At 55.1% G+C, this 24,896-nt stretch overlaps 1 protein-coding gene across 7 annotated transcripts; it reads left to right on the forward strand.

Annotated features, from left to right (window-relative positions):
- The first annotated feature begins 935 nt into the window (after positions 1 to 935).
- Positions 936 to 24,845, forward strand: FBXL19 (F-box and leucine rich repeat protein 19). 7 transcript variants are annotated; one of them, XM_035267442.2, is made up of 11 exons: positions 936 to 1,015; positions 3,576 to 3,776; positions 5,098 to 5,241; positions 5,365 to 5,451; positions 5,561 to 5,779; positions 6,284 to 6,445; positions 7,573 to 8,084; positions 16,394 to 16,557; positions 16,649 to 16,810; positions 22,813 to 23,031; positions 23,136 to 24,845. In XM_035267442.2, exons 1-11 carry the CDS (start codon positions 974 to 976, stop codon positions 23,312 to 23,314), a joined length of 2,091 nt encoding a protein of 696 aa, XP_035123333.1. In that variant the 5' UTR covers positions 936 to 973; the 3' UTR covers positions 23,315 to 24,845. The 7 variants fall into 7 exon arrangements, with proteins under 7 accessions (XP_035123333.1, XP_035123335.1, XP_078201298.1 ...); XM_035267444.2 differs by having other exon boundaries at positions 6,284 to 6,316; XM_078345172.1 differs by having other exon boundaries at positions 3,614 to 3,776.
- Positions 24,846 to 24,896: the final 51 nt, after the last annotated feature.

The raw sequence follows: 24,896 nt of genomic DNA on the forward strand, positions 1-24,896 counted from the left end.
TCCTTGTCCCCGGAGCCCACACGCTTTGTAAGACACTGATTCCCGGAGGTCTGGGAGCAGGCATCGAGCGGGAAGCGCTCAGGCTTTCTAGAGGACAAGTGAGTGAATGTATCTCCGCGAGAACCACGCCCCCCTGGTCCCGAGGAGATTGATGGATTCCTGCTGCCTTCCTTTAAGAGCCCTTCCCTGAAACACGAAGTCCTCGTCCCATGGGGAGGCGGACATTCTTTATTCCACGTCTTTCTCCCCCACCTGCACTGATGCCCACTGGTGACATAAATTCTCCTCCTCCACTCGCGAGTGAAAGCTTGAGACTACACTTCCCGCCAGGCTGTTCAGAAGCGGGCGGTGGGGAGAGGAGGAAAGAGTCTTTCCGTTTCCGTCGGCTCGCAATTTGTGTGTCCACCGAGATTCCCATTTCAACAGCAACGTCCTTTCTCTGGTGAGCTCGGCAGGGAACTACATTTCCTAGCAGGTATCGGCGCAGAGGTCAAAGGGCGAGGCCGCCATCTTTATCGTAGTCCTCTCCCCCATTTTCGCAGGGAAGAGGCTAGGCGCCTGCACTACACATCCCGTGCTGCCGTCGTCCCAGCCCTGCGGCCGCCATCTTTCCCAATGGCCCCGCCCCATCCCCTTCCATTGTCTGGACTGGAGATAATAGACGGGAGCCGGGAGACTGCAACTCCCGTCAGGCCGTGCGCCGCCGGCAAGGGGATTTCAAGACCACAAGTGGGCGAGGTGCCCAAGGTGGTGGAAAGCGGAGACCGGGAGAGGCTAGGTGGCCTGCCATTTTTACGGTAGTCTCCTCGTTCTCCTGGTTCCGCCATTCTTAAGGAACACTAGAAGGCTAGAAAACTACTAATCCCATCGCACCTCGTAAGATCGACTACTAGTCAGGTGTATGCCCCTCTTCCGCCATCTTGCTTGTAGTCCTCGTTCCTTTTCACCTTTCCATTGTTCCTGACGAGTAGAAATGGCAGCGGGAAGGCAGCAGATGGACTGCGACTCCCGTCAGGTACCACACACGCGGAGGGTTGTGGACAGGAGGGCGTGTGAGTGCCTGGGAAGGAGGTCGGGTCGGGGGAAAAGGCCATCTTGTTTGTAGTCATCGTTCCCGCTCCTTCTCGATGTTCTGCAACTGGGAGCCTCGGGGCAGCGGGACTCTAACTCCCGGCATCCTCAGCTCCCGGCTGGGCACGCCCTCCGCCATCTTGTTGGTAGTTCCCGCTGCCCCAAGCGTCCCATTATTCCCCCCGTAGCAACAGTGGCCGCAGGACTACAACTCCCGTCGAGCCCTGTGCGCGTTCGTCCTGGAAAGTGGAGGTGGTGGAGGAAGGAGGGGCAGGGGGCGGGGTTCCTTTGGGAGAAGGAGGGAGTGAGGAGGAGGAGGGAAGGAGGAGGGAGGGGAGGGGGAAAGAGGAGGAAGGAGGAAGGAGCTGAGGAGGGATGAGAGAGGCGGCCAGGGCCCCGGGCCGTAGCAGCGCGGGGCCGGGGGACCAGGGGGGCTGAGACACCCCAACTGCCCCCTTCCCCTTTCCCTCTCCCCCTCTATCCTTTCCTTCCACCCTCCCGCTTGAGGAGGGGGATTTATTCAAATTTTATTTAAATCCCTATCTCCAGAGGGTCGCGCGCTGGGGGGAGGGGGAGAGGGCGGGGGTGCGCGCGGGCTGGGGGGGCGGGGCCGGAGCAGCTTCCTTCACCCCCCTCTGCGCTCGCCCCATAGCCGTAGGGCAGGGGGTCGCAGTCCAGAGGCGGGCCCAGGGGAGGGGGGCAGGTTACAGCGACCCCCCCCTCCCCGGGAACCGGCGGTGGGCGGGGCTTGAACCCCGGAAACGGTGGGGGGCCCAGGCCTGGCCCTGGACCCCTGGGCAGTGGGGTCCGGGAAGGGGCCAGTTAAAGGGCCGGGGGCGCTGGGGAGAAGCGGGGCGGGGTGGGGGGAGGGGAGCTGGGACTCGGACCCGGGACTGAGTGGGCCCCGGGCAGAAGCTGAGCACCCTGCGCCCAAGGAGCCCCCGTTGGCCTGGGGGGGCTGAGGGACTGAGCCCCCCAGAGCAGGACCTCCCCCTGGAAGGGCCGCGCCGCAGCCCGTGGGAGGGCCTCGCCCCCGGCGCCCCCCATCTCCACTCGCCGCCGTCCCGGCCTCCGCCGGAGGGAGGGGCCGAGCGCCCTCGGGGGGCCGTGGACCCCGGCGTTCTGAGCGTTCCGCGCCCCGCGCCGCCCGGCCCCCCCGCCGCCGATGGCCGCCGACCCGCCGGGAGCTGCCGAGAAGGGAGAGATGGCTCCCGGGACACGTGTGAGGTGGGTTCATGCGGCTCCTCCTCACCCCCAGACCTGGGCAGCGCCCACTCCCATTCATCCTCAGCCCGGCCTCTCCGTACCTTCCCTGCCCCCAGCCTCACCCTCTCTCTGCTCCAAACTCATCTCCAGCCCTCCTTCCTGTGACCTCTCCACCCTGGGGAACTGGCCCTCCTTCCTAGACCCTGCTTCCCCTTGAAAGCCCCCACCCCCGCCTGCAGTCGCCGCCCTACGGGCCCCTCCCCTGGAGCGCTGGAGGGCCCCTTACCCCCATGGATGGGTCTGGAATTCCCTGGAAAGGGGGAATCTGGGGTAAGACTCTGACTGGGAAGAGACCCTCCAGGCTTCCAATTCCACATGGGATCTTCGAGGATCTGGTTTTCATGGGAGGGGGAACCCAAGGGATTCTAAATGATTAGGGATGAAAGCACCCCGGGAAGCTGGGGAGCCTAGGACTGAGCCCATCCTGAGTTCTGGGGAGATGTCAGGCTGGATTCTAGAATCCCAAGGAATCTGGGAGATTGCCCAGGTGGACCTGAGGGATCCAAGAGGAGGAGGAGGATGTCCTGGAGGAGGAGCCCTGTAGGGAACAAGAGGGGCTGAGATCTTGGGCTGAGAAAGGTCTCATCTGAAGACGCATCTCCGGAGCTGTCAGAGCCCCGGGGAGTTAGGGGGAAGAGGAGATCGTTAGGGACTGGGGGGCAAGGATCTCGCTGGATCTGGTGAGGATAACTGGGTTGAGGGCAAGAGAGATTGGATGACTGCTATGGATGAAAAGGCGGTGGGGGGTGGGGGAGAGAGAAGTATGGAGCTTCCGTCTAGGAATCTGTGTGTATCTGGGAGGTGATGGGCAGTTTACCCCATTGAGGTTGGGGAGAGCCTGGGGCATTTTACACTTGGATAACAGGGGAAGAGTTGGGACTTCTCCAAGCTAACACCATGGACAAGGAGCGCCTGGCATTTCCAAGGAGCTCCAGTGTGGGGATGGCAGAGGAGAGAGCCTTGGTGTCCCTTCCTGCTCCCGGGGCTGGGGAAGGGACCCTGAGGAGACGGTAGAGGAGCGAGGCCAGGAAGCAGTTCTTGGGCTCCTCTTGAGCTGCTGCAAGGAGACAGGTCTTAAGTAGAGAATTGGCCCCCAGATACAAAGGAGGGGGGTGACCTCCTTGTCCCCCTGGGGGAGAGGGCAGGCCCTAGTTGCCTATGAGTGGAGGGAGCTGCCAGGAGTCTCCCAGGCCAGGGCCCCAGTGGGCCCATCTGACCCTGCCACCATTCACCCACAGCCCTCGGCGTTGCTGACGCCCCCAATGTCGTCGAGCAGCCGGGGGCCGGGGGCCGGAGCGCGCCGACGCCGAACCCGCTGCCGCCGCTGCCGGGCCTGTGTGCGAACTGAGTGCGGGGATTGCCACTTCTGCCGAGACATGAAGAAGTTCGGGGGGCCCGGGCGCATGAAGCAGTCGTGCCTGCTCCGCCAGTGCACTGCCGTGAGTTCTGCCCCCACCTCTGGGCTCTGCCCACCCTTCCCGATGCGTCCCAGCCTGTGCTGGCTGTTCACTTGTTCATGTCCTCCTTTCATTCACTAGTTTGTGTCAGTGTCCATTTTTGTCCTCAGCTCCAAGCTGGGGGCAGTGTCCAGGTGAGAAGGATCTGACCCAGTCCCGACTTTCAGGCTTTTCCCAGCTCTCAGAGTCACACCCCCCACAGAATGCCCAGCCCCTCCTCTATCGCTCCCCAAAGGTCTCTGTAAAGGAGGGGATCCATCCCCAGAGCTGGCCCCCTTCGAACAGGTCTTGCCCTTCTCTGGTCTCTTCCTCACTCAGGGTGGTCTTGGATTTGAGGCCACATTCACCCTTTATGTGACCTTGAGTAAATCACGTTGAATGAACTTCAGGTTCCTTCTCTCTAAAATGTTTTCTTTGCTGAGTCGTAAAGAGTAAACAATGTCATGGATGCGAGTGTGTCTACCACAAGGCCCAGCACACAGTAGGGACCAGGGAAGCATGGGTTTCCGCCCTGCCTTCCTCATCCTTTGAGCGTTCCTGGGCTCCAGCACAGCCCCTCCCCAGCAGCCACGAGGAGCCAGCTGCATCCTGCGTCCCCCTCCCCACTCCGACACCTCCCTCTCTTCCTCCTGCTGCTCTTTCCTGGTTGGTCTCTTCACTCCTTAGCCCCTCACTTATTTTCCTTTATCCCCCAACTCCTTGCCTCACTTTTCCTTCCTTGATCCTGCCTCATCCCTGAGATGACTCAGTCTTATCGCTGTCCTCCCCAAAGTCACACTGTCTGAGGCTGCCCCCGCTTCCCCAGGACTGGTGGCTTCCCTAGTGTTCCCACGGGGTCTTGCCAAAGCCGGGTTCATTGTGGAATTCAGAGCAACTCTTGGGCTGCCCATGGAGCGACTTCAGTATCACCCCAAGCTGTTGCGTGTCTTCTCCATCCTCTTGAGTGTCACTGTCCCCCTCTCCAAAGCCAGCTGCAGTTTCAGGGTCACACTGGCCCTGGGTCCAGCTGTAAGTCACAGGTGATAACAGCTACATGTCAGTACCTCTCATATATTATCTCGCTCTCCCGAGTCCTGCCAGGGAAAGATTCTTGGCCCCATTCTGTAGATGCAGAAATGGTGATTTAAGGAGGTTAAATCGGTTGCTCGAGGTCACACTCCCAAAAGGAGCGGACTCAGGATCAGACCCAGCTTGGCCTGTGGGTGCTGCACCTCATCCAGGAGCTGGCCAGGGTCCCTAGAAGGAAGGGTCTTTCCCCTGTTGCTAGCTTTCAGGGTCCCTGATGTCCCCTCTCCCCCAACAGCCTGTGCTCCCACACACAGCTGTGTGCCTCTTGTGTGGGGAGGCTGGGAAGGAGGACACGGTGGAGGGAGAGGAAGAGAAATTTGGTTTGAGCCTCATGGAGTGTACAATCTGCAACGAGATCGTCCACCCCGGCTGCCTGAAGGTGATGGATGGCCCTGGGACTCCGGTGTCTGGGGTGGGGCAGATATCAGGGAGCAGGGAGGGGGGCACCTTGGCTCTGGGCTTCCTGCACCCCCCCCCCCACTCGCTGCCCTCTTGCCTACAGATGGGAAAGGCTGAGGGTGTCATCAATGCAGAGATCCCCAACTGCTGGGAGTGTCCTCGCTGCACCCAGGAAGGCCGCACCAGCAAGGTAGGGGCTGGGTTGGGCTTGGGCTGAGCTCCAGGCAGGCGAGGTGTGGGCAGGGGGTAGTGGTATCAGGGAGCTGTGCAGGTCCTCATCCCCAGCTTCCATCCCCCAGGATTCAGGTGAGGGGCCTGGCCGCCGCAGGTCCGACAACGGCGAGGAAGGCGCCAGCCTGGGGAGCGGATGGAAGCTGACGGAGGAGCCGCCGCTTCCACCGCCCCCGCCCAGGCGCAAGGGCCCCCTGCCTGCCGGACCCCCAGCAGAGGACCTGCCTGGGCCCCCCAAACGAAAGGAAAGGGAGGCAGGGAATGAGCCCCCCACCCCAAGGAAAAAGGTGAGCCTCAGAGCACGCTCACAAGGCCTGGCCTGAGGGATTTTGGGAGCTGTAGTCCTGGCCGGTTCTGGGGCGGGGGAGTGCGTGGGCCTAGGAGTGCGCTCCGTGGGTTCCCCAAGGGCTGTTGGGAAATGTAGTTCAGGAATTGGGTGGGGGAGAATAGAGTATGCTCAGTGTGGAGGAGCGGGACAGGTGAGGGGAGCTGGCCACCGCAGGAAGCTTTGGGAGCCCTGGGTGGGTTAGGCAGGCAGGAGAGAGCATGCTCAGATCTTCCCTGCATGGGCGGAGGGAGGGGCTGGAGAGGGCCTGAGGGGAGGAAAGAGAGATGGAGCATGCTCAGTGGGCCAGGACGCTGGGTGCAAGGTGAGCATGCTCAGAGTTATCCCTGGGATGGGGGCTTCTGGGATTTGTAGTCTAAGAGGAGAGCATGGACCTTCGATTTCTGGGCCCTGAGGGCCTAATGGGGTCTTTCCCTTCCCCCATATTTCTCTCTCACCCTGGTAGGTGAAAGGAGGCCGAGAGAGGCACCTGAAGAAGGTGGGTGGAGACGCCTGCCTCCTCCGAGGATCGGACCCAGGCGGCCCGGGCCTGCTGCCCCCCAGGGTCCTGAATCCAAGCCAGGCTTTCTCGTCCTGCCACCCTGGGCTCCCTCCCGAGAACTGGGAGGTGTGCCGGGGACCTCCTCTCTCCCCTTTCCACCTTCCTTTGCCCCACCCTCCACCCTGCAGCCTGAGACCTGTCCCTTCCTGTTCACCTTATTCTGCCCCAGCCCCACTTGGCCACAGTGGGCATCCAGACCCCTGGGATGAGTTGGTGGGAGGGTGGGTTGGATCCAGGCCACAGGAGCCCCTAACTTCTCAAAAACCGTTAGGCCCATCTGACCTACTTGCCTCATCTTTCCAAGCCTTATAGGGGAGAGAACTGAGTTCAAATTTCTGTTCCACCATTTAGTCTTTTTATGGCCCTGCCACCCTGAGTCTCAGTTAGCTCATCCATGAAGTGGACATGCTGCTGTCTGCCTTGCCCGCTTATCTCACAGAGCTGTATAAGTCTAATGAGGTTCTGAAAGGCAGTGAGCTTTGTAAGCCGTAAAATTTACCTAGATTCAGGGGAAATAAGGCCCAGAGAGGTTTGAAGACTTGTCCAAGGTCACACAGTAAAGTCAGAATTGAGATATCACTTGGCACGGACACTTAACACAGGAGTCTGCACGACTGGGTCGAAATCCTGCCCCTGCTGTTTGTGAGTTTGTAACCTTGGAGAAGTGACTTTGTGCCTTTAAGCCTCGGTTTCCTAGTATCTGAAAAGAGTGATCCAGGCCACCACTGCGTTAGAATACTGTGAGGACGGAATGGGTTGGCCGGCATGGGGTGCTGCACGTGGGGCCAGACAGTCACTGTTACCCTCAGTTGTTGGGCAGACGCCTGGTCCAGCTGGGCTGCGTCGTAGATGATGAAGCAGGGGCTCCCCACAGCCATCTAGAGTTGAGGGCGAGCCAGGACTCAAAGCAGGGTCTCTCAATTCATTCCCTACTGCTTTTGGAACTGCCTAAACCATGCAAACCCATAAGGGCTGGAAATTATTTGAATTAGCACCCTTCTGTTACAGATAAGGAAACTGAGGCCCAGGGCCTGGCTGTGACTTTAGCAAGGTCTCCCACAGTATGGAGCAGAGCCAGGGCTGGAACTCAGGACTATCCCTCGGGCCTTTCATCCCTGGTGACTCCGTGGGGCAGGGGGGGTGGGAAAATGTGTCCCAGGCCCTAGAATAGCATCAACCCTCTCTCCTTGCAGAAACCAAAGCCACCTTTGGCCTCTGCAGAGGGCCCAGTGGTGCCATCCCCATCCCCACAGAGGGAGAAACTAGAGCGTTTCAAGCGCATGTGCCAGCTGCTGGAACGGGTACCTGACACGTCCTCTTCCTCCTCGGACTCAGACTCCGACTCTGACTCTTCGGGCACATCGCTGAGTGAGGACGAAGCCCCTGGCGAGGCCCGAAATGGGCGACGGCCAGCCCGGGGCAGCTCTGGCGAGAAGGAGAACCGTGGGGGGCGGCGGGCTGTGCGTCCTGGCAGTGGGGGGCCCCTGCTCAGCTGGCCCCTGGGCCCCGCGCCACCACCCCGGCCTCCACAGCTGGAGCGGCACGTGGTGCGGCCCCCACCTCGAAGCCCTGAGCCTGACACACTCCCCTTGGCTGCTGGATCCGACCACCCCCTGCCCCGGGCTGCCTGGCTTCGCGTCTTCCAGCACCTCGGGCCCCGGGAGCTGTGTGTCTGCATGCGAGTCTGCCGGACTTGGAGCCGCTGGTGAGTGTTCTGGACAGGCCTGAGTTCCGTGACCAGCAAGCTTCCCGCTTGCTGGGTGACCCGCAGTAGGTCTCTGGCCCTCTCTGGGCCTGGCTTTTATATTGGGATACTTCTCCAGTGTGCACAGATTACAGGTCTCCTCCCATGTTTACTGTGCACAGGCTGCTCTGCACTTACGGGCTCATTTAATCCTCCAGACAACTTTGATGTAGAGACTGTGGTCCCCTTTTTTAAACGAAGTTGAGACCTGTGGTCATTTGGAAAGGAAGTGGTGGTAGAACCAGGCATTTGAACCTAGGCCCTCTGGCTCTGGTGCCTTTCCTCCTAGTAATGGTGATTATTTACTGAGTGTCTAGTGTGTGCCAGCCACAGCACTGAGTGCCGTAATGCATTGTCGCTTCTCATAGTGCTGCTGTTTGAAGATAGCCTCATGATTGGTTCCATTCACGCAGAGTGCCATGTATCGAGCCAAAAGCCAGGCGTGAACCTCCTAACTCTGCTTCTGGAGTCCTTCTGCCCTGGAGCCACCACTAATGCTCTCTGCCCATCCCCCAGCCCCCTAGCCTCCTTCAGAAATGTTGGTCATCCTCCCTAGCCTCTGGTCTTCCTCTCTGATCTCTCCCCCAAGAAAATTCCTTCTTCTCCCTATCAAACTCCCACGGTGCTCTTTTCCCCTCACAGAGTGCGCAGAGGCCTTCAGAATGTTGACAAGCCTTCATTCATTTACTTCATATTCCCGTCAGTTGCTGGGGTGGGAGCAGATAACTGTGTCTGTTTTATCTTCATGTCCCTAGCGTAGGACAAAAGGCAGTGTAAGTGCCCAAGAAATGTTGCAGTCAATGGGAATATCAGGCTCTTTCCCAGGGACTCTCTGTGTTGGGGACCAGGTGTCCTGTTGAGCACTGCACCAAGATTAGCTGAATTTGACCCTCATAATGGCAGCCCTGTGAGGAAAAGGGGACACCTGAAGTTACAGTACAAGTTCATGGCCGAACTCAAGCTCCAGTCTTCTTTTGGGACAAGTTCTGGGCCATGATGTCTTCTGGTCCCTGCAGAGATTGTGCAGCCAAAAGTACCAGAGTGTAGGCTCTGGAGGCAAATTGCTTGCAATAGAATCTTTTTTTAATATGGAGTCTCACTCTGTGGCCCAGGCTGGGGTACAGTGGCTCGATCTTGGCTCTCTGCAACCTCTGCCTCTTAGGTTCAAGCAGGTCCCCTGCCTCAGCCTCCTGAGTAACTGATCAAAGCACCTGGCTTTTGCTTTGTATTTTTAGTAGAGACAGGGTATCACCATATTGGCCAGGCTGGTCTTGAACTCCTGACCTCAAGTGATAACCCCACCTCAGCCTTCCAAAGTACTGGGATTACAGGCATGAGCCACCGACATGGTTACAGCTGATGAGCTGTAAACCACGAGGCCAGTCACTTAACGTCCTGTGCCTCAGTTTCTTCAGCTGTAACACCAGAGAATCAATGCTTTTGCATAGTATTTTCTTAAGCTAATATACACAAAGAACTCAAAGAACTAAGCACAATACCTGGGAAATAGGAACTATTCTGAGAGAGAACCTTCACTGTAGCCAGTATTTACTTAGTTGCAAATAGTTACTGAAAACACAGCCTGTTAGGCCTCAGAAAACAGATCTGTGCCCTTGAAGAGCCACAGTTAAGCTGCAACATAGAAGCAGATAGTTACAGAAGTTGCAGGGGATGGTAGCCTCCTGTACTAATCAAAGAAAGGTTTGCTGAGGCCCCTTCAAGGCCAGCTCTGTGCTTGCATCGTGAGAGCCAAAACTGAAAGGGACCTGATTTGTGCTTCAAGGGGAGATGCACAGCCTGAAGCAGACAAAGTGAGAGGCGGTGGCACCCAGTGTGGGCCCCGGAGTCTGCATCCTCGGGTTTCACTGACTGCATGGAGGTATATGGAGAGTGATACCTCTCGAGACCCTCGTTTTGTCATCTGTAGTTATGAATACTCACCTCGTGTGGATTAAGTGAATAGATTCCTGCAAAGCCCACAGCACAGTGCCTGGGGGGTACTGGACGCTCAGTCAGATGACACCTCTCAATGAAAAGGACGAGAGTGGGGCAGAGCAGGGGCCTGTAGAACTGTTTTCTTTTATTTTTTATTTTTTTGACAGAGTCTCACTCTGTTGCCCAGACTGGAGTGCGGTGGCACGATCTTGGCTCACTGCAAGCCATGCCTCCCAGGTTCAAGGGATTCTCCTGTCTCAGCCTTCCAAGTAGCTGGGACTACAGGCGCCTGCCACCATGCCCAGCTAAGTTTTGTATTTTTAGTAGAGATGGGGTTTCATTTGCTATCGAACTCCTGATCCCAGTTTATCCACCTGCCTTGGCCTCCCAAAGTGCTCGGATTACAGGCATGAGCCACCTTACCAGGACTTTTTTTTTTGAGACAGAGTCTCTCTCTCTCTCTCTCTCTCTCTCTCTCTCTCTCTCTCTCTCTCTCTCTCTCTCTGTTGCCCAGGTTGGATTGTAGTGGTGTAATCATAGCTCATTGCAACCTTAACCTCCTGGACTCAAGCAATCCTCCTGCCTCAGCCTCCCAAGTAGCTGGGATTGCAGGCACATGCCACTGTGCCTGGCCAATTTTTAAAACTTTTTTGCAGAAATGGATCTCGCTGTTACCCAGGCTGATCTTGAACTTCTGGCCTCAAATGATCCTTCCACCTTGGCCTCCTAAAGTGTTGGCATTACAGGTGTGAGCCCCTGTGCCCAGCCAAGAACTTTTTAAGAAGTGGAATGGCTCAGGCCAGGTGTGATGGCTTACCCTCGTAATCCCAGCACTTTGGGAGGCCAAGGCGGGCGGATCACTTGAGGTCAGGAGTTTGACACCAGCCTGGCCAACATAGTAAGACCCCGTCTCTACTAGAAATACAAAAAAATTAGTCGGGCATGGTGGTACGTGTTTATAGTTCTAGCTACTCAGGAGGCTGAGAAGGGGAATTGCTTGAACCCAGGAGGAATAGGCTGCAGTGAGCCGAGGTTTCATCACAGCACTCCAGCCTGGGCAACAAGAGCAAAACTACGTCTCAAAAAAAAAAGTGGAATGGCTTAGACTTGGAGACTAACTGCTAGTGGAACAGCAGGGTAACTCTCAGGTGAGTTTCTGGCCCAGGAGCCTGGATGGGCAACAGCATCATTCCCCAGGCTCAGGAGGGTAAAGAGGTTAGATGATGTGTGTGGTGTGCTCAGTACATGCTGGTCTGATGCTCAAGAGAAAGATACAGGATCGGGAGTTTTCAGCCTGTAGGTAGCAGCTTTGACGAAGAAGGCAAAATATCAAACATCAGTGCTTGTGAGTTAGAGCAAGAGCCTAGCCAGAGGTGTGCCCCACCCAGGAGAGAGCGAGGCAGGAGGGAATGTGGTAAGCAGAGGAGGATGCTGGCAAGAGGCCGCGGAAGATCAAGGACCAGGAAGTGGTGGTTGGATTTTGCTACCAGGAGGCCTCAGGGTCCTTGGCTGTGCTCTGGGGGTGGGGGGTGGTCCAAAGCCAGACTGAATGGAGTCAAGGAGATGGTCTCCCAGGCAGGGACTTGATTTGTTGTTCCTGCTGTGTCCCTGGTGCCTAGGACAGCACCTGGTGAACTGTGGGCGGTGAGATCATCTTCGCTAAGTGGAGGGGAGCAGGATGCAGTGTGGAAAGATGTACAGACGGGGCGTTGGAGAGGCATGTGTAGCGGAGAGCAGGAGGCTGTGGGCTTTTTTGTCTGTGGCTTCCATCTTCTCTTAGAACTAGAAAGTGAAGTGAAGAGTGGAGAGAGGTTGGCAGGGAAGGCGTGGAGAAGTTGTTGAGTTGCAGGGAAGAGGTTTGGGGCTTTTGAGGATATGGTCAGAGAGAGGGCAGCAAGGAAGGGACTGGAACATAGGATCATCATGGTCAGGTAGGGCCTGGAGGTGGACAGATTGGAGGATGGTGGCAGCTTCAGGTGGGTTCTTTCTAAGCTGGAGAATGACACTGAGGCAAGAGGCAGGGAAAGTTCTAAAAGTCAAGGCATGCCATCGTCCCAGAGAGGTGGGGCTTGACACCAGAGTCCCCTAACCCATTGACGACTCCTGAACTCCAGCCACCCCGCATTGAGTCCTCTCCCACTAAGCCCACCTGCAAACCCTGAATTCCAGTCCTCAACCTCCCTCTTGCAGATGCCCCTTCCCCCCGTTGCAGTCCTGTTGGACATTTGGACATGAACTGGGACCAGTGACAGTGCCAAGCACTTCCCTAAACTCTGTCCTTTCCTTGTCACAGCAACCTCTTCTGAAGGAAGTACTGTCCTTCACCCCACTGTCCTGTTTGGGAAGTTGAAGCCCACAGAGGGCGAGTGACTTGCCTGAGGCCCCCTAAAGCCTGGAGGTGGCATAGCTGGGATTTAGATCTCCATAGTTCACATCCTCAGCCATGACAGTCAATGGACTGGTATTCCAGCCCTCCTTGACATGACACCCCACCCCATGGCTCCTCAGCAGCCCGTCCCATGCCTCTTCTCAGAAATCAGGCTCTCCACCCAGGCTAGCTTGATGGAACTCCGATTCTGCTACCTACCACTTGGTAATTGTGGGACGATGAATACGTTTCTCAACCTCTCCGGGCCTCATTTTCTTTTCTTTTTTTTGAGACCGAGTGTCACTCTGTCACCCAGGCTGGAGTGCAGTGGTGTAGTCTTGGCACACTGCAACCTCTGCCTCCCGGGTTCAAGTAATGCTTCCACCTCAGCCTCCCGAGTAGCTGGGATTGCAGGCACCTGCCACCACACCTGGTTAATTACTGTATTTTGAGTAGAGACAGAGTTACACTATGTTGGCCAGGCAGGTCTCAAACTCCTGACCTCGTGATACACCTGCCTCAGCCTCCCAAAGTGCTGGGGTTATAGGCGTGAGCCACCACACCTAACCTGCTTCATTTTCTTTAAAGGAGATGGTGATAGTAATATTGACCTCCTGGGCTGCCAGAGGTTCAGTGCTTAATGCATGGAACAGTGCCTGGCACACAGTGAACCCTGGATAATAGCTGTTTAGTAATGCTGAGGTCACCATGATCAGTGTGACTCTGGTTATGATGATGAGTTCCTGTGGCCTGGGGTTCCCAAAGCTCCGTTTTGTCTCTCATGGGCCTGGACGAGGGTTCTTCCCCATCTGGAACACACCCTCCTCCCCCTCCTCTTGTTGGAGTAACTGCTGCTTTCCTCGGAGTCTTAGGCACTGTGTCCCCTGGAGGTCCCCCCAGCCAGTCCTTGAGGCGACTCTTACCATGCCCCTTGTCTCCTCAGTTACTGTGGACTGTCCATGTCTCCCTGACTGTATAGCAGAAACCTGTCATCTTTCCTTCTCTGTGCCTAGTGGTAGCTGGACGTTTCAGATCAGTAGGTTCCTCAGTGACTGTTGTTTGCCCCTCTGAGGTTTAACCCCAGTCTGGGTTGTACAAGAGCAGGTGAACTGATGAGCTCTAGCCAAGGAAGGGTGTGGGAGACTTCCTGGAAGAGGAGGCACCAGAACCGAGCCACAAAGGATCTGGGTTCGCATTTCTGGCAGAGGCACAGCGTGTGCCACAATGTGTCGGCATCAGCATTGTGTCTGTAGGTGGGCAGGGGTGTGGCCTGGCTCTCGTGAAGTATGATACGGAAACACAGTTGGAGCCTGTGGGTGCCCCCAGGGAAAGGGGCTCCCTTCCAGCTGTGTGAACTGTGGAAGGGAAGTGGCTTCAAGGAAGTGGTGACAGTTAAGCTGGGAGGTGGTTGTGGCTGGGTCACAGTGGGCAGAGAGAGGTTTGGATGGAGCAGATGTCACCAATTTTCTTGCTCAGTGAAAGAGAGCACAGAGGCTGGACCTAGGGGTAGAAGCTGGGTTGGGTGTTAGCTGTTTCCTTTTTCATGTTTTGAATTGGAGAGATTTGCAGATGTTTATTAGTTGAGAGGAAGAAATCAGGAGAGGGAGAGGTTAGGATGCCAGAAAAGCAGGGTGAGGGTAGGAGGGAACAGGAGGGCGGGTTGCAGAGGGGTGAAGGTGTTCAGACTGAAGCTTTGATGTCTGTCCCTCAGCTGTCTCTAAAACGTCACACCAGCGCTGGGCTTAGTGGCCCATGCCTGTAATCCCAGCACTTTGGGAGGCTGAGGCAGGAGAAATCCTTGATCCCAGGAGTTCAAGACCAGCTTGTGCAACATAGTGAGTCCCCCATCTCTATTAAAACAAAAAAAGAGCTAAGCATACCTGTGGTCTCAGCTACATGGGAGGCTGAGGCAGGAGAATCCCTTGAGCCCAGGAGTATGAGGCTGTAGATGATTGCACCACTGCCCTCCAGCCTGGGTGACAGAGTGAGACCCTGTCTCAAAAAAATACAAAATGACTCACTGGGCCTCTGGAGTAGGCCTGGCAGTTTTCAGTGACACAAAAACATGGCTTAATCCCTCTGTGAGTTTTGGAAAGGAAGTCTCTCCATTGGGTGGTTTTTCTAATGCTTCTCTGATGCTTGCTTATCTCTCTGTTTAACAGAAGTAGTCTTCAGATAGTAGCCCAAAGCCACAGCAACACCTCGCGAGGATTTCATAACTCTGGACTGTTTTATTATGTTTATTTTTAAGAGTAACATATTTATATGAAACAACAGTGGTTTTGAGTGCAAAGAGGAGATAATTCAAAGACAAATTCATGTTGTGCAGATAAGTGAACAGCAAATACTGGAGCTTGGTAATCACTGCACCAGCCCAGGGCTTCTGCAAAGGAAAGCCTTTCAGGGTCCTGATGGCTGGGAGGGAGGCAAAAGCAGCTTCCCTTGGGAGGCCAAAGGAAGGATCGCTTGAGTTCAGGAGTTCGAGACCAGCCTGGGCAACATAGCAAGACCTCGTTTCTACTAAAAATAAATAAAATAGCCAGGTGTGGGGACATGTGCCTGCAGTCCCAGCTACTCAGGAGGCTGAGGTGGGAGGACAACTTGAGCCCAGGAGGTTGAGGCTACAGTGAGCTATGATCGCACCACTGCACCCCAGCCTGGGCGACTGAGCAAGACCCTGTCTCAAAAAAAAAAAAGCTTATTGGGCCTGCTCCTCTCTGCTGCTTCTGAGACAGCCTATTGACTCTCAGAGGTATTTTCAGCCATGGCTTTGAGAACTACTGAACAAGAAGAGAGTTCTCAAACTGAGTCCGAAGGAACTTCCGTGCACTACAGAGTGTTAATAGATTGCCTTGGGCTACGTGGGGAAGGGTTCCTGGGGAAGTAAATATGAGAAGCCCTTCTCCAGTTCACTGCTTGTTAGGTAGTTTGTCAAGGCCCTTGGAGTGCTGGGGTCAGGTCAGGAAACCTGTTTAATGTTCAGGCCTCATTCATCTTTGTAGCTTCAATACTTGGGACCTATAAGGCTTTCCATAATCAGAGTGAATAAATGAAATGCTGTAGATGAGGTCGGGGAGAGTAGTCAGTGGAATCTTTTAAGTCATTAGTAGCTTGATTCATTCATTCAACAAATGAGTGGCTGGGTGTAGTAGCTCATGCCTGTAATCCCAGTGTTTTGGGAGGCCAAGACAGGAGGATCCCTTGAGGCCAGGAGTTCAAGACCAGCATGGATGACATAGTGAGACCCTGTCTCTACAAAAAAAAAAATTGTTTAAAAATTAGCCAGGCATGGTGACATGTGCCTGTGGTCCCAGCTACTCAGGAGGCTGAGGTGGGAGGATTGCTTGAGCCCAGGAGGTTGAGGCTGCAGTGAGCTGTGATCATGTCCAGCCTGGGTGACAGAGTGAGACCCTATCTCAAAAAAAAATTTTTTTTTCAAAATGTGGAAAAGACAAATCTGCCCTCGTGGAATTTACATTCTAGTTGGAGGAACACGGTAATGTAAAAGGGAAGATTTGGATATTGCAGGCAGCTGGCTGTCAAGATGGGGCAGGTGTGCACCAGAGGGTAACGCTAGTCCCCTTGGCATGACACCAGGCAGCGTGCGTGGCATTTGTGTAGGTGTTGGGCAGCACGCTTTCTATGCTGGGAGACCTACAAGCTGGAATGAGCCCGTGTGACCTGACAGCTGCCCTGTGGGCAGGCAGAGTGGGGACCACTGTCTTCAATCATAAACGAAGCTTCTGAGGCTCAGGGAGTGGAAGGGACTTGCCAAGGGCCTCACTTCCAGCAAGTGATGGAGTTGGGTCCCAATCCCAGTGCTCTTGGCCAAGGCCAGGTGCTTCTTACCACCTTGTCTGTGTGGCCAGGAGAAAGCTGGGGTGCACCCGTGAGCTGGGGAGCCTGGGAAGCGTGGGCTGCTGAGAGCTGAGGGCTGAAGTCTCTGTCTCCCCACTGTGGCCGGCAGGTGCTATGACAAGCGTCTGTGGCCTCGAATGGACCTGAGCCGGCGGAAGTCACTGACTCCACCCATGCTCAGCGGTGTGGTTCGCCGCCAGCCCCGTGCCCTGGACCTCAGCTGGACAGGTGTCTCCAAGAAGCAGCTCATGTGGCTTCTGAACCGACTACAAGGTAGGGTGGATGGTGTGGAGGACAGGGTGGGGACAGGCCTCAAATGGAGTCCTTACAGCACCTGCCCCCTGACCACCCCCTCTTCCTGCAGGCCTGCAGGAGCTGGTGCTCTCTGGCTGCTCCTGGCTCTCCGTCTCTGCCCTGGGCTCAGCCCCACTGCCAGCCTTGCGACTCCTGGACCTCCGCTGGATCGAGGATGTTAAAGACTCCCAGCTCCGGGAGCTGCTGCTGCCTCCACCAGACACCAAACCAGGTGCAGCTTCTGTTTGCTTTTCTGGAGAATGGGCTGGGCAAGGACAGGTTAGGAAGCCTCTCAGGTTTCTTCTGACTCATGCTGGATGATAAAGTATTTGAAGGAAAGAACACATGAGTTTGCATAGGAGGGCCCTGGTGGGGCATTATTCATTCATTCACCCACCTGTTGTGTGCTTTGAACTGAGCCACCTTGAAAGGGACAGGGTTTTCCCAGGGAGCCTGAGACCCAGCAGTTTGGTGGGGCAGGAGGCCCATATTGGCAGAGGGGGATGCTGGAAGCAGAGGTCATCTCTCTTCATCTACTTAAATCTCATCATCCTTCAGACCTGGGTATAAATGCCACTTCCTCCAAGAAGCTCTCCCTGATCCAACCCCACATTGAGCTCAGAATACCTCTCAGCTTTGAGAGCAGCCCGCTAGCATACTACTGAGCAATTGTAGAACACCTTGATGCACATCTGTGCCCTCCTCTCAGGGTCTCCCTGAGGGCAGGCGTTGGCTGCTCCCTGCACACCTTCTCAGTGGCTGCTCAGCTGATAGCTGTTGAATGAATAGCTTGAATGAGCAGGCAATCAGGATAGGAGAGGTCTAGTTTGAGGAAAGATTTCCAAAAGGAGATTTGGAATGCAGTGGCATGATCTTGGCTCATGGCAACTTATGCCTTCTGGCTTCAAGTGATCCTCCCACCTCAGCCTCCTGAGTATTGAGGACTACAGGCATGTGCCACCATGCCTGGGTAATTTTTTTTTTTTTTTTTTTTTTTGAGACAGAGTTTCGCTCTTGTTACCCAGGCTGGAGTGCAATGGCACGATCTCGGCTCACCGCAACCTCCGCCTCCTGGGTTCAGACAATTCTCCTGCCTCAGCCTCCTGAGTAGCTGGGATTACAGGCACGCGCCACCATGCCCAGCTAATTTTTTTTTGTATTTTTAGTAGAGACGGGGTTTTACCATGTTGACCAGGATGGTCTCGATCTGTTGACCTCGTGATCCACCCGCCTTGGCCTCCCAAAGTGCTGGGATTACAGGCGTGAGCCACCACGCCCAGCCAAAATAATCTTTTTTTTTGGAGTTCGTTCACCATTCTCTTTCTTAGTTCCCTTCCTCCCACCCTGCCCCCTCCACAGTAGTCCTGGACGGGGAGTAGAGAAGAGAGAAGCAACAGGATTCTTCCTGTATTGTAGATGAGGCACTGGAGGCCCAGAGGATGGAGTGACTGCTGCAGGTCACCCAGTCAGGCCAGAGCACTCAGCCATTGTCCACCCTTACTGGAACTGGACTGAGCTGGAGAGCTATGGGTGGGGAGTGAGGTAGGCATTGGGAATGGTGCATCCCAGGAGGTGGGAAAGTGCTGGCTGGCCCATCTCCTTCTGCCGGAATTCAGTTCAGTTCAGCTCTTTATCGGGAGCTCATAAAGGCAGGCCATTTTTTTTTTTTTAAGACGAAGTCTTGCTCTGTTGCCCAAGTTGGAGTGCAGTGGCAACATCTTGGCTCACTGCAACCTCTGCCTCCTGGATCAAGCGATTCTCCTGTTTCAGGCTCCTGAGTAGCTGGGGATTACAGGTGCCTGTCACCACGTCTGGCTAATTTTTGGAGTTTTAGTAGAGATGGGATTTTTTAAAAAAAAAAAAAATTTTTTTTTTAATTGCATTTTAGGTTTTGGGGAGAGATGGGATTTCACCATGTTGGCCAGGCTGGTCTCAAACTCCTGACCTCAAGTGATCCACCCACCTTAGCCTCCCAAAGTGCTAGGATTACAGGTGTGAGCCACTTGGCTATTTTTCTGACTTTTAAGTTCAGGGGTGTATGTGCAGATTGGTTGTATGGATAAACTTGTATCACAGAGGTTTATTGTACAGATTATTTGGTCACCCAAGTATTAAGCCTATTACCCACTGGTTATTTCTCCTGATCCTCTCCCTCCTCCCACCCTCCCCTGAAAGGCCCCAGGGTATGTTGTTACCATCTATGTGTTCATGTGTTTTCATCATTTAGCTCCCACCTCTAAGTGAGAACATGCAATATTTGGTTTTCTGCTCCTGCATTAGTTTGCTAAAGTTAGGGCCTCCAGCTCCATCCACGTCTCTGTAAAGGACATGATCTTACTCTGTTTTATGGCTGCATAGTATTCCATGGTGTACATGTACCACATTTTCTTTATTCATTCTGGCATTGATGGCCATTTAGGTTGATTCCATGGCTTTTGCTATTGTGAATAGTGATGTACATCTTCAAACTCTTAAAGGCCCGGCTTAAGTGTCACTACCTCATTGAAATCCTACTGATGCCCACTCCTCCCTGCACAAGCCAGAAGTGACTTCTCTTTCCTCTGCTTTCTCCTTGGGCCTTTCCTCCTTGGGCCTTTAGCTGTGGCCCAAGGTTGAGGGCATCTGTAAAGCTATCCCCTCTCCAGGCCCTTGGCTCCTCAAAGACAGGAGGAGGGATTAAGATTTAGGGCTTCAAAGTCAAGTGCCCATAGAGGTGGCCTGGGAGGTAACAGAGGTGATGCATTGGTGCAGGACATTAGGGAGTGGCCACCCAGCTCCACCCACTCATCATCTGGTGGGAAGGAGTGCCTAGTGAAGCCAGATCTTAGGATATTTTCAAGGAAAAGCTCAGTATATAAATTTATTTATAAAAATGTCTTATTTGTATCATTAGTCATTAAGGACATTTTTAGCATTCTGCAGACTCCATAAAACATGTTTGGAGGGCATCCTCATGGTTTGTGCCATCTGATCTATTAATAGTTTATCTCAGGGCTAGGCTGGTGCCTGGGAGGCAGACAGCACTGTGGTAAGAGTTCAGACTCGGCATCACCAGGCCTCGGTTTCCTGGCTGTAAACAGGAATGATGATCAGAGATCTTGTCTCCCAAGGCTGTGGTTCTGGGGACCAGCAGCAGCCACAAAACTGGAGAACTTGTTAAAAAAGTAAATTCTGGGCTGGGTGCAGTGGGCCACGCCTGTAATCTCAGCACTTTGGGAGACCAAGGTGGGCGGATCACTTGAGGTCAGGAGTTCGAGAGCAGCCTGGCCAACATGGTGGAACTCTGTCTTTACTAAAAAAAAAATACAAAAAATTAGCAGGGCATGGTGGCGCATGCCTGTAATCCCAGCTATTCGGGAGGCTAAGGCAGGAGAATCGCTTGAACCCAGGAGGTGGAAGTTGCAGTGAGCTGAGATTGCACCACTGCACTCCAGCCTGGGTGACAGAGTAACACTCTATCTCAAAAAAAAAAAAAAAAAGTAAACTCTGGTCAGGTGCAGTGGCTCAGGTCTGTAACCCCAGCACTTTGAGAGGGCGAGGCAGGAGGATCAAGGCTGCAGTGAGCTATAGGGATGTCAAGGCTGTAGTGAGCTATGATCGCACCACTGCCCTCCAGCCTGGGTGACAGAGCAAGACCCTGTCTCAAAAACAAACAAACCTGTAGACCTGCCTAAACTCTGGGGATGGGACCAGCAGTCCCTTTTAACCAGCCCTTCCAGGGACTTCATTCATCAGACACATGACATCCCTTCGAAGCCTCTCTAGTTTGAGAGCCATTGGCATGAAAGAAATGTAGATCATATTATTTGGATGCCAAGATGAGGGGTGTAAGCACTTTGATCCTGCAGATGGGGGAGCAGGGAGCCTCTGAGCTCAGACCTGAAAACCAGGGATGGGGGGACACAGGGCAGGCAGAGTGTCTTGGGCAGGGTCACTTGTTGAATGTGGCCTGGATGTTTAGGGGTGAGGGAGAGGAGTTACCAGCTGAGGCCTTATAGGAACTGGCATGTTCTACCAAGAAGGCTGGACATCTTTGAGGCACTCTAAAGAGTTTTTAGCAGAGGAGGGATACGGTCCCATTTGTATTTGAGATCGCCTTTCTGGATGCCAGGAAGAAGAGCAGAGAAGTGGGGCAGGTGAGGAGGCTGGATCAGGAGTTCAGGCATGAGTGCTCTTGACCCTGAGTGGTAACCAGGGAGAAAAGAGAGGCTTCTGGTGGGGACTTACTGACCATGGAGGGGAGGGAAGTGGGAGAGGGATCTGAATGGTAGACCCTTCAGGGATGTCATGTGTCTGATGAATGAATGAACAAAAATAAACTGAATACCTACTGTGTCTCAGTTGCTGGGACTGCAGCAATGAACAGAGACAAAAATTCCTGCCTTTGTAATGCTGACAGTTTTGTGGCTGGAGAGAAAGATTATTTAGAAAAACAGATATATGGCTGGATGCATTGGCTCATGCCTGTAATCCCAGCACTTTGGGAGGCCGAGGTGGGTGGATCATGAGCTTAGGAGTTCAAGACCAGCCTGGCCAATATGGTGAAACCCTGTCTCTACTAAAAATACAAAAATTAGCCGGGCATGGTGGTGTGCACCTGTAATCCTAGCTACTCGGGAGGCTGAGGCAGGAGAATTGCTTGAACCCAGGAGGCGGAGGTTGCAGTGAGCCGAGATTGCACCATGGCATTCCAGCCTGGGTGACAGAGCAAGGCTGTGTCTTGGAGGGGGCTGGGGGTGGGGGGGAAGAAAAATAAGGAAAATGTGTATGTGTCAGACAAACGCATATAATATGTCAGATGGTGAGAAAAGAGGAAAAGATTCAAGGAAGTGGTAGGAGTGTGGTGAATTACATTAGTTTTTACATTGCCATAAAGAAATACCTGAGGCTGGGTAATTTATAAAGAAAAGAGGTTGGATTGGCTCAGTTCTGGGGGCTGTAGAGGAAGTGTGGTGCCTGCATCTGCTCAGCTTCTGTGGAGGCCTCAGGGAGCTTTTACTCTTGATGGAAGTGAAGCAGGAGTTGGCATGTCACATGATGAGGCAGCTAGCAAGAGAGGAGGGGAGGTCCCCACTCTTTTTTTTTTCCCCCGAGATGGAGTCTCCCTGTGTTGCCAGGCTGGAGTGCAGTGGCATGATCTTGGTTCACTGCAACCTCTGCCTCCTGGGTTCAGTGATTTTCCTGTCTTAGCCTCCTGAGTAGCTGGGATTATTACAGTCATTCGCCTCACCACACCCAGTTAATTTTGTATTTTTAGTAGCAACAGGGTTTCACCATGTTGGCCAGGCTGGTCTTGAACTCCTGCCCTCCTGATCCGCCTGCCTTGGTCTCCCAAAGTGCTGGGATTACAGGTGTGAGCCACCATGCCCAGCCCTCTTTTCCTTTTTTCTTTTTTTTGAGATGGAGTCTCACTCTTGCCCGGACGGGAGTGCAACGGTGTGATCTCATCTCACTGCAACCTCTGCCTCCTGGATTCAAGCGATTCTCCTGCCTCAGCCTCCCAAGTAGCTGGGACTATAGACACCAGCCACCATGCCTGGCTAATTTTTTTTTTTTTTCTGTATTTTTGTATTTTTAATAGAGACAGCGTTTTACCATGTTTGCCAGGCTGGTCTCGAACTCCTGACCTTTTGATCTGCCCGCCTCAGCCTCCCAAAGTGCTGGGATTATAAGCATGAGCCACCGTGCCTGGCCAGCCCTACTTTTTTTTTTCTTTTTCTTTTTCTTTTTTTGAGATGAATTCTCACTCTGTTGCCCAGGCTGGAGTGCAGTGGTGCAATCTCAGCTCACTGCAACCTCCATCTCCCAGGTTCAAGGGATTCTCCTGCCTCAGCCTCCTGAGGAGCTGGGACTACAGGCACCTGCCACCACACCCGGCTAATTTTGTATATTTAGTAGAGATGAGGTTTTGCCATGTTAGGCCTGGATAGTCTTGAACTCCTGACCTCAAGTGATCTGCCTCCGCTTTCTAAAGTGCTAGGATTACAGGGGTGAGCCATGCCTGGCCGAATGTTGTAGTTTCAAATACAACAATCATGGAAGGCCTCCCTGAGGAGGTGATAGGAGCAGTGGACAGATGAGGTCAGGTCATAAGGGTGTTTTGGAGAAGAGCAAGTCACAGAGTGCAGCAGGTCACTCACTTATGTGGAGAGCAGGTGGAGGGGAGATGGTCTGGATACCTGGGCGCAGGGATGGGAATGGCCAGGAGTGTTCAACTTTCATCTGCCTGCCCAGGGCAAACAGAGAGCCGTGGGCGGCTACAGGGGGTGGCAGAACTGCGCCTGGCAGGCCTGGAGCTGACAGACGCCTCCCTTCGGCTCCTGCTGCGCCATGCACCCCAGCTGAGCGCCCTGGACCTGAGCCACTGCGCCCACGTCGGGGACCCCAGTGTTCACCTCCTCACGGCCCCCACATCCCCACTCCGCGAGACCCTGGTGCACCTCAATCTTGCTGGTAAGCATGATCCCCCCTCTGTCCTGCTGGCCTGTGGGTCCCCACGGCCAGTGCTCACCCCTTGCTCACCTGCCTGGTCTCAGCTGCCACCACCCCTTCCCCAGGTTGCCACCGCCTAACGGACCACTGCCTCCCGCTGTTCCGCCGCTGCCCACGTCTACGCCGCCTAGACTTGCGCTCCTGCCGCCAGCTCTCACCTGAAGCTTGTGCCCGGCTGGCGGCCGCCGGGCCCCCTGGCCCTTTCCGCTGCCCTGAGGAGAAGCTGCTTCTCAAGGACAGCTAGTTGGGCGCCCCCCACCCTCCCCCGGACTCGGCCGGAGCCTGGACCTCCGTCTTCATTTCACCCCTGCTGGGAGGCCAGGTTCCCACCTCATGACCCCCGGGGATTCCTGAGTGATTCCCGCCTAGGGACTCAAGCCAGCCACCCCCTTCTCCCCCCCCTGCACTGATATCTCTGGGGGTTTCTCCTTCCCATGTCCTCCCCCTGCTACCTGCTTCATTGTCCATCTCCTGGGGGGAGTGGGTCAGAGGTACTGGAGGGTGCTGAGCCGAAGGGACGGTGGGAGGGGGGTTATGGTGCAAGTGTTAGTGGGGGAGAATGGGGAAAGGACGCACACAGGATATGGGAGCCCGGGGCTGGGGGAGGTGGAAGGGTCGGGGGGCGGGGCAGACAGCAGACCACCAAGGGTTCAGGGAACAAAGACCAGTTATGTGGAGTGGGGGGTGGGGGGGGCCACAAAGGGAAACTGGAGGAGCAATTGGGAATCCAGGTGTCAGAGGTAGGGGAGCCAGGGGCAAGCCGGGGCTGAGTGGGAGGTGGGGACGAGAGCAGGTGTTGGGACAGCAGTACCCCCTTGGGGGTCACCTCTCTCCTTCGCCCCTCCCTAGGCTTCAGTTCCTCCCCCCTGACCCTGACTCCTTGAACGTCACTGAAAACGGCAGCTATTGCAAGGAGTGGGGGCCACGGGCAGCCGCTCTTCGGCTCGTGGCCCAGGGGAGTGGCGAGGGGCACCCCAACCCCCTGCCTGCTTCTCCGCACAATACTTGAACATTCATCTGTACTGAAGTGTTACTTGAACCGGGGGAACCTCGGACCTGGGGGAGCCGGAGTGTAAGGGGACTGGACCAGCTTGGACTGAGACCTGAGACCGGGCCGGTGGGCGCCCAGCTGGGACTGCGCCCCCAGGCTCGCTCTTGTTTTACTGTATTGAGTGGCGGCACCCGCCGTACCTGCATTATGACGGGGGGTGCCAGCCTAAGGATGGGAATGATGGGACTCCTCCAGCTTGGCTCTTCCCACTCTTTCATCGTCATGGAAACTTGTATCCCATTTGTCCAGGGAACTGCCACTCCTGGTTGCCATGGCAGCCAACGGACACCTCCCGAAGCCAGTGCTAAGGCTGGAAATGGCCCCTCTTAGTTGCCATGGGAATCTAGTAACAGACTCTCCTGGCCCTCCTCCCCCGCCCCTTCCTCCGGCGCGGGGTGGGGCTTCGGGACCCGGGGGAGGAGCCGGACCAAGCCCCGCCCCTCCGCACAGGCCTCGTGGTGGGGGCCGGGGCTTACCAAGTGGGGGGGGGATCTATCCACATACCTCAGGTAACAGGGAGGTGAGCGGGTGGGGGGAGGGCTGGGCGGACCAAAGGCCGGAGGGGAGGGGCCTGGGGATCGCGAGAGGTTTGAGGATGGGGCCGCTTGGGGGAGGGAGGAGACAGCCCGGCGAGAGGCAAGCGGGGGACCCAGCCGGGCTGGGCCCCTGGGCCCCGAATCTGTACAATACGGTTTGCTATAAAACTCAAAATCTTCCAGCCGGGGCCGCTGAGTTCGTGTGTGTGTCTGCGTCGTCAGGGTGCGGGGGAAGGGGA

Source organism: Callithrix jacchus, chromosome 12 (assembly GCF_049354715.1).
Source record: "Callithrix jacchus isolate 240 chromosome 12, calJac240_pri, whole genome shotgun sequence".
Taxonomy (NCBI): Eukaryota; Metazoa; Chordata; class Mammalia; order Primates; family Cebidae; genus Callithrix; species Callithrix jacchus.